The sequence below is a fragment of the Phaethon aethereus genome, assembly GCF_964289735.1.
Source record: "Phaethon aethereus genome assembly, chromosome: 1".
Classification (NCBI taxonomy): Eukaryota; Metazoa; Chordata; class Aves; order Phaethontiformes; family Phaethontidae; genus Phaethon; species Phaethon aethereus.
The window spans coordinates 85,390,309-85,399,592 of NC_138575.1; the positions used below are offsets into that span (position 1 = coordinate 85,390,309).

Sequence of the window (9,284 nt, forward strand, 5' to 3'; positions counted from 1 at the left end):
GTTATATTGCTTATATAATAAAGAAGTGAATGTGATACAGCTGCTGAAGAGGCTCCACTTGCTTTGAATGCTCTGAGTAAGATTGTCCTAGCAATGTTACCATCAGCACTGTCTGAGCTGCTGTCAGGAAGGATGGTCCTCCCAGAGACATGGTCATAGGCCTTTTTGGATGACTCTGGCTGTGAATAAGGTATATGAGGTCAGATGATTTTCACACAGGTATTTGTGGTAGAGGGAGAAGCAGAGGAGGAGTGCAAATGGATGTTTCTGTTCTTAGGTTTCACCTTGTTTACATCTCAGGAGTTCCCTTTCTGGTCCTTTCTCCTCGCAGATAATCCAACTTCCAGCATCATGGCCTCTGACCTGGAAAGCAGCCTCACTTCCATAGACTGGCTCCCACAGCTTACTTTAAGGGCTACTATTGAAAAATTAGGGGGTTCATCACAAGCAGGACCTCCAGGGGCTGCCCGAAAGTGTCCCCCAGGCTCACCGACAGATCCCAATGCCACCCTGAGTAAGGATGAGGCTGCAGTGCACCAAGATGGGAAGCCACGTTACAGCTATGCCACTTTGATCACATATGCCATCAACTCATCACCTGCCAAGAAGATGACACTTAGTGAGATCTACCGTTGGATCTGTGACAACTTTCCCTACTACAAAAATGCTGGTATTGGTTGGAAGGTGAGGACTTGCATTGCTAAAGTACCTTTTTTGTCTAATTATAAGACTTATTTTCTTAATTCTGTGCAAAATATCCTCATTGAGCAAATAAAGAGACAAATGTGAAATTAAGTTGATCAACTGGAGAAAATGCAGAGCCAGAAGTCCCATTTTCTCTGAGAATTTTGTTATATGTATGTGGTGGCCCTTTAAGAAGGAGCATTCAAAAAGACTGCAACCAAGATAAACAAACCTTCTGTAGGTGTATAGGTGGTTCAGCCCCATATTATTCATCCTAATCCATTCCTTTCCACAGCTTCTGTTCTGCTCCTTTCTGGGTATATGTAGTGAGCTTTGGCTTTTGAGTATGTACCATCCTTCTATTTTCTCTACTCGCTCTTGGGCATACTCAGAAGTATGTTTTTTTTACAACAATGTTTTTGTTGTAGCATTTACCTGTATCTCTTACTCCCTCATCAGAACTCTATTCGTCATAACCTCTCTCTGAATAAATGTTTTCGGAAGGTGCCTCGACCGAGAGATGATCCTGGGAAGGTAAGAAAACTGCATGCTCCTGGGCAAGCAATTTAAAACTGCAGGGAATAAGATGGGGTTGCCCTTTCTAACTCATGGTTGGAATTTGAAACCTAAAGTGTAGGCAAAAATGGAAGCAGTAGTAAGATTTACTGCAGTGCTTTGGCTACAGAAGTATTCACTTAAAGGGAACCTGTAAAGGGGCCTTAATGGTTTTAGCAATAATTTTTCTTATCTATGATCTTTGTTTGACTTTAAAGATAGTGGAAGAAGGAAAAAATGGGGTTGCATGTACTTTGTTAGTTTTGTTTCTTTTTCTTCTTGATCTTTATGTGTAAAATGTGGGTCTAGTCCAACCTGTTCTATTATGCAAGACTGTAGTGGCTGCTGGTGAATGGCAGGACTATGATGTGACATCATGGGTTTCATGGAGGCAAGATCTGTGGAAGTAAGAGCAGAACTACTACCTATTTAGACTGCAGACCATTTGATGTTGGGGAAAAAAATGTCGCCATCAGATAGTTCAAATCTTTAGAAATAATTTACAAGTAAAACTCAAGAATTTAGGAATTTGTTGGCTAAGTAAGGGCTAATAAAGCTCTGTTAGTATATATAGACTGTAAAGGGGAATTTCTAGCAAAACCAAGACCTGGCATCTTGGCATGCAGGTATTACTACTGTTAAAAAAACCCAGACAAACAAGCAGAAGGAGATGGTGGGGACAAGAAGCTATGTATTTAGACAGAAGGGTTGTCTCCTCCCCCCCATTGTAAAGTTACCAGAAAGGGCCACTTGCTCAGGCCTTTTATTTCAGGTTATATTTAAAGGACTAAGTGGTGCTCAGTTGGCATCTATAAATGGAAGTAGTATATCTTTGAAGATCACAGCTCAAAAATACCATTGATTATACAGCTTATTCCAGGAAATCCTAACTGACTTCAGTGTATATGTTTGCAGGTGTTCATTGTCATGTTGAGCTGGGTTTATAATGAAAACCTGTACTGTGCTTGTCACTGATTGTTCCTATTTCAACTGGAGATGAAAATGAGCTAAATCACACTCTAGAGTTCTCTTTATACTTACTCAGAAAACAAATACATAATTATAGACTATGTTATGTTGAAAGGGACCTCTGGAGGTCAACCCGTACCCCCACCCTCCTCCCAGATGGGGACAATTAGATTCTGTTGTTGAGGTCTTCGCTGAGTTTTGAATATCTCCAAAGATAGAGATACCACAACTGGGCAGTTGTTCCACTGCCACACCACCATCATCGAGAAGAAATTTTTCTTTATATCCGATTGTAATTTCCCTTTTTGTAACTTGTATTTGTTGCCTCTTATTCTTGTGCTGTGCATTTTTGAGAAGAGTTTGATTCTGTCTTCTTCTTAATGTCCTTACACAGTTGAAGACAGCGGTTAGATCCCCTTAGCCTTCTCTTGTCCAGGCTAAACAGATCTCACAGCGTGAACTGGTTGTACGTCGTGTGTTTTAGTTCCACCATTATGGTGGTCCCTTCTAGCATGTCAGTGTCTGTCTTGTGCTGGGAACCCCCCAAGTGGGCACAGTACTCAAAGTGGAGCCTAACAACCATGGAAAAAGAGTGATCCTTCTAGCTGTCTCTGCTCAATCTGAACATGAGCTGGTTCTCGTCAGTCAATAACAAATTCATGTTGTGAGGAAGGTACTGAAGGGGATGTGCAGGCCCAAAAGAGTTGGCCTAGCTTGGATCAAAACGTCCTTTGCTTTTCTTGGTATCCTGTCTCAGAGTGATGGAAATGTAGAGCATTCTGCCTTCCACCAGTAGCATCGTACCTCATTGTTCAATACAACCCAATGCAAGAGAGGAATCTCTTTCCAACACCCAAGTCTCAGTTGTCTGATGTTCTAGAGAGTGGTCCCTGTGGTCCTAGTGGTTAGCTGGTGCTGCATTCTTTCAGTCAGTAACCCCCTGCTTCAGGAAGCTTTCTGATTTAATCATGCATTCACCAATGGGTCTTCTTTCCAGGGCTCTTATTGGACAATAGATACGTGTCCAGATATATCTCGCAAGAGGCGGCATCCTCCAGATGATGACGTGAGTGTTGTTCTTTCCAGACCGCATGGAGCAGGAGGGTGAATTCCCTTCTTGTTCCAAGGAGTCCTTCCAGCACCAGACCATGGTATCATTTTGGGGGCAGAGTGTACAGATGGGGAGACAATGGCTAGGACTGAATGAACTAGCATGTATATCCTGCTGATTGGCTGTTGTTGCTGCTGTTCAGTAGCAAAGTTAATCTTGTTTAAAGTCCATTATCCTGACTTTTCAGTGTCTAAGGCCCAGTCCTCTTTTCTAAGCCGTGAACTTCTACAGCAGGGGAGCTGGCTTCCCATCTGCAGTTTCACTTCTCCATCTGTTTTTGATTTCTGATCCTTTCCTTTTCTCTTTCTTCCTCATCCACAGATACCACAAGACTCCCCAGAGCAAGAGGCAAGTAAAAGCCCCCGAGGGGCTGTTCCAGTCAGCACAGAAGCCTCTTTGCCACCTGAGGCCACCCCTCAGCTGTCGCTCCAGAGCACCGCCCCCATTGCCAACTACAGTCAGGTGAGCAGCAGGGAAAAGGATAGAAGCCTTATGGAGGAGGAAAAGGGGAAAAGGAGAGGAGGAGGAGTGTGTGAATGGAAAAGCGAAGTGGTGAGAAGAGAGGGAGTTGTGAAAATGGTGGTAGAGGCAAAAATAAAAAGAAGGGAAGAAGCAGAAACTGCAGGGAGAGAAAATAAGGAGGAAGTGAATTTTAAAAAAGGCCTGGATGGGGATAAGGATAAAAGCATAATGGTATTAGATAGCTGAGGAAAAGGCTGGAGCCAGTGTGCTACAGAGGGAGGGCGGTGGCTTATTTTCCTCAAGGAAAAGGGCATTTGGGAAGATTTGTTGGGAGATGAGCTAAGTGGTATGGGATATCAGTGTATGTTCTACTTGTATCTAGTCTCTGAACCCTGTCTTGAGTTACAAAACTTACTACAAACTAAAGGCCTTACTTCTACCTTCCTTAGCAGGGTGCTGGGCCTGTGGATGTTGCCTCTACTGTAGCAGGGGGGCAGGGCCGTGAAGGGGCTGATGTGCCACCCCCGCTGTACAGTGCCAACCATGACTTCAAGTTCTCCTACTCTGAGATCAACTTCCAGGATCTTAGCTGGTCCTTCCGAAATCTCTACAAATCCATGTTGGAGAAATCCTCTTCCTCTCAGCATGGTGAGTAACTATATGTGTCATGTGGGGTGAGCAGGTATCTGCCCACACAGTCTTGTCCACTGATCTATCCTTGGTATCTCTCAGATCTTTCCTTGTTTAGGAGCCTGTGCAAACAGTCTTTCCTTCTTTGGCATGCTGTAATTAGTTCTGCCAGAAGCAGAGAAGAAATCTGCATGTCCTGTATCTATTGCTCAGAATAAAAAGGATAATGATTTAAAAATACCTTATGTTGATACAAAAGCAAATACTAAAATGGCAGAAGCTTAGAGAAATTAAGTCCTGAAAAAAAGCATGTTGGAGAAGTATTCACAATCTGTCAGGCTAGAAACCATAAGAGGAAGGGAATTGTTCCATGTGAGTTTCTCCAAAAGGACAGTGGAAAGTCGTCATTCCTCAGATCTGTTAAAACTAGGATTGTACAAGGCCTTGGAGAATTGAGCTTTGTGGATCAAGAGCACGGAAGACAGAGCCTACAACTCCATTCATAGCTTCCATGTCTGGGAGTGAGGAAGCAGCCACCAGAGGGCAGAATCGCTGTAGGGATGAGATGAGATGCTCACGGGAAACGCTTCAGAAAAATCTTCAGTTGTTGTTCTGACCTTTAAACATTCTTCTAAGTATTAGTCTGGTGTAAAAAGAAATATATTATTGAGATGAGCCTCTCACCTGTGCTGTCAATCATCATGCAGTGCAGGCAAAGTTTGCTACTCTAGGAGGACCCTCCTGAACTTGTAGCTTCAGTGAAATAAAAATTTATTACTTTTACTGCTTTCATCTGAATCAATGCCGAGATTCATAGTAGAAGCCTGTTGTATGAGGCGTTGTAGAATGAGCAAGCTACAAAAATGTAGAGAACCACCTTGACTCAGTGTGTGCCTCTGTAAAAGCTTAGCAGCAGTCTGTTTTTTTTCTCCGTGTCTTCAGCTATAAGGTAGTCTAGGAAAACCTGCAGTTTTTGAGGAAATTTTGAGGGCAACTTTTGAATCAGGATGACAGTGTTCATCCTTTTACCCTATCGCATTAGTAGGATGCTCTTAAGGGTTGATTTTGGAAGTGAAAAACTGAGGCTTGCTTGCAGATGGTCAAGTAAGGGCACTCAAAGAAAGAAATGGGTAGCTCAGGTTAGTGGCATGTAACACCCTTCACTGTGATTTTTCCCAGAGGTTCCACAAGTAAGAGGGGAATGAACTGAGGAAGCAGACATAAGAGATATGCTGAGCTTCTGATGTGGAGAGGAATGGAGAACACCTTGCATGTAGGGGATGCTTGAAATACAAGAGCATAGAAATGACACACCCAATGAGCCAGGAGGAATGAAAGTAATAAAGGAGCCCTGATGTGTGCAATGTGCTCTTCGTACAAAAGCAGTAGAATGTGTGACCTCTAATGATCTGTATGAGAAAAATTGTGAAGGTTTTTGACCAAGCTGCTTTTAAGATGGGAACTGAAGGGAGCTTTTGGAAACAGCAAGTCAGATTTATCAAGTTATTTGTTTTCTAAATGTTTTAAATTTACTTAGTGGTGATTTCTAGGGAAACAACACATGTGTGAAATTTCAGGAGAGCATGGTTTACTTTAGTAAATATAGGAAAAATCCAGGGAGGAAAATAAGTGCCTAATTCTGTACTAGAAATTGAAATCCTGTTGGGGCTTTGTTATAGAGGCTTTTGTTTTGAACAGAAGTCTGGAACACAGTGACGGCATAACTGTGCAGGTGATAGTTGTTGGCAGCCTGCAGAGGGCACTCCAAAAGCTTCATAAATAGCAGAATGAGCAGTGTGAAATTAGAGATGGATAATTTAAGCAGATGTCTGATCCAGGCAGCTCTTAAAGTTGCCTCCTCTTTCTTTTACTCGGCAGGTTTCTCTTCTCTTCTTGGTGACATGCAGCCCTCCAACCACAACTACTACATGTACCAGCAGCAGCAGCAGCAAGGCCCCTCATCAGTGGGTGCTGCTCCCCCACTCCACACTCCAACCCCAGAGGGTTGCCCATCCCAAGGGGGAAAGCAGCAGGGTGGTGAAGGTTATGGTCCTCCACCAGTGATGTCCATGCACCCACCGCCAATGCAGCATGGAGGCTACCACCAGCATCAACAACATCACCCGCACTCCCACCCACAGCAGCAGCCACATCAGCACCAGCAGCAGCAGCAGTCACAGGCTTCAATCAACAATGCTGGCTTTGGTGAGTCAGGGGTGATGGGAAGAACAGGTGGGGAAGAGGGAGCAGAGAGGAGCCCCCAGACAGAAATTCCGCAAGCAAGCTTTCCCTGAGTAGGACTTACGTTGTGTGTGGAAAAAAGGGCGAAAGCCAGTTATGATAAAATCTGAGAGAGAAATTGTTTCCTTACTGAAGGAAAGGAGGATACATCCACACTGGCTTTGGGATTCTGTTTAGGGATGCAGGATAAAGTCAGGGGCTAAATGTAAAAGGAGGCACCATCCCCAGTCTTCTAAGGGAGAAAGGACTTCTAGCTACTGTAGCATCAAGCTCTTTGTTGAAGAGGGGCCAATCATTTTGTATTAAGGGGTGGAGGGGAAGGGTGGTCTGTACTGGAATAATCTTGTCCCCATTTCTTTCCAGCATTTCCTCCTGATTGGTGCTCCAACATTGATTCCCTGAAGGAAAGCTTCAAGATGGTAAACCGGCTGAACTGGTCTAGCATTGAGCACTCCCAATTCTCAGGTCAGTGTTGGCCTAGTGACTAGTTCTAGTGACTCAGTGGCTAGGGCTGTAGTCTAGAATATGTGAGTGCTGTGCCCAGATCTTTTTTTCAATGTAACCATGTCAAATCCATGGGTTTCTCAGTCATTCAACTTTTCTATTTGTAAATTGAGGTGTCCTACTTCATGGGTTCTGTTAAAGAACCTGAAGCACTTGAACACTGCAAGAATTTGGGGCAGGGGGAATTAATTCATAAAAGTATGTCAGAAAGCTAACTGAGATTTTTCCCTCCTATTCTTCCCTCCTTACCTGAGTCAGTGAGACAGTATCCTAGATACAGAGCTCTCCAGGAGTTTGGTGACAGATTCGAAGCAATGAAGTTGGGTTTGTGGGGAGAAGGTAGGATTTAGGAGTAGAAGACAGAAACTCTTTGCAGGGAAGACCACAGTGTGAATGCTGTCTTTGACATTGTTGTCCTCTGCAGAGCTGATGGAGAGTCTGCGCCAGGCTGAGCGGAAGAACTGGACGCTGGATCAACACCATATTGCCAACCTTTGTGACTCCCTTAATCACTTCCTTACCCAGACTGGTCAGCTCCCTCATCTGGTTAGCCCACAGCAGCCACCCCGAATTTCTGATTCTTGTGCCCTGAACAGTGGCAAACAGGAGCAATCCATGAACCAAGGTAATTAGGAAGGAGACTGAAATGACATGTAAATGAAGGCACAATTCTGTAAATATCCTAAACTCGCCAGGCAGTGTAGCACCGAGCAACTCTGGGCTGGGCTGTCAGAGCTGTTTGTAGCAACTCAGCTTCCTCTGGCTTTAAAAAATTAGGATGTCCTATGTCTGTGGCCTAGACAGACTGTTATTGTGTGATGCATACCATTGATAGGCAACCTCTCCAGGCAGAAATACAGTTAATAGGTAAACTCATAAAAGGAGAAGGGGGTGGTGTTTTTTGTAGGTTTCCAACAGAAAGGAATGGCAAGGTAGAGAGATTGCTGTTCTAGATGGCAGGAGCTATAAAGAGGAAAGCTCTTGCACCCGTGTTGGAGAAATACTGACTGGACAGGGAGTAGGAAGATGCACTCTGAGGAGAGCACAGAGGATATCATGGTCTTGATATGACAGTGATGGTGTGTGTGATCTAGTAGTGAACTAAATGGATGATACTGAGCCAGCTTGTGGCATTTCGGGATGAAAATTTTCTTCTTTTACAATAATAGAGAAACTCCTGCTGGTTCCAAGAGCAAGATCTCTGACCAAGCTATAGCTTGCAGTTAGGACCCAACAGCTCAACATCTCCTTAGTATCCTGTGGGTCTGAGTGAGTTTCTTTGTGGCTGAGCTGCCACCCAGTCAGAGCCAAGACAGCTGACCAGAATGTTAACATGTTGCTTTTTTTTTTGTTTTTATTCCTTTCACAGTGAACTCCTATGGTCAGCCCCAGCCTCCCCATCTCTTCTCCGGGCCATCTCCTATGTACCAGATTTCCACCCAGGACTCTCCAGGATATAATCGCCCAGGTAAGGGGTGACATTAAAGCATATTTTATCAATGAACATTAAAGAACAAGTTCCCGAGCCCTTTGTGCGTTTCTGCCAAAGCACTTATAATCAAGCAGAGCACTGAGGGTAGAGAGGGAGCCCAGACTGCAAGGGACCCTCCATTTAGGCCTCTGCCATAACTCTGGCAAGGTTTAGGATTTCAGTGGCCTGACTTCTTTCACTTCACATAAATAGTCTTCTAGCTCAGCCTCACCCTCAGTTGGTTGCTTGAAGGCAACTTTACATGAGAAGTTTCTGTTGAAGTTTCTGCTCTATCAGCAGTCAACTGTAAGGAAAGTTAAGGAGGCTGAAACTTAACCTCTGTAGAAGCTGCTGTGGAGAATTTCACAGCAGACCACCTACAGACATTGGTAGGTGCCGTCTGACAAGGAGAAAATGCTGGTAGTGTTCTTGCTTGTTAGATTGTTGGAAGGAAGAAGGCCTGAATCCCTTATGCTTTCTTTTGCCCAAGGGCCCACTGTGAAAAAGAGTGACTTTTTTTATTCTAACCGTTTTCTTTCCTTTCTCTTCTTCCTTGTCTTTGGCTCAGCTCACCATCTGGTCCCTCGGCCTCCAGGGCCTCCTCCAGGCGCCAATGAGGAAATCCCTGATGATTTCGACTGGGACTTGATCACCTAG

General features: G+C 44.2%; 1 protein-coding gene across 1 annotated transcript; it reads left to right on the forward strand.

The window, feature by feature from the left end:
- Positions 1 to 348: 348 nt before the first annotated feature.
- Positions 349 to 9,284, forward strand: FOXJ2 (forkhead box J2; the record flags this gene model as incomplete). The annotated part of the gene is made up of 10 exons (XM_082011922.1): positions 349 to 684; positions 1,144 to 1,218; positions 3,206 to 3,274; positions 3,641 to 3,781; positions 4,234 to 4,429; positions 6,290 to 6,616; positions 7,016 to 7,117; positions 7,581 to 7,781; positions 8,526 to 8,624; positions 9,196 to 9,284. Exons 1-10 carry the CDS (start codon positions 352 to 354, stop codon positions 9,282 to 9,284), a joined length of 1,632 nt encoding a protein of 543 aa, XP_081868048.1. The 5' UTR covers positions 349 to 351.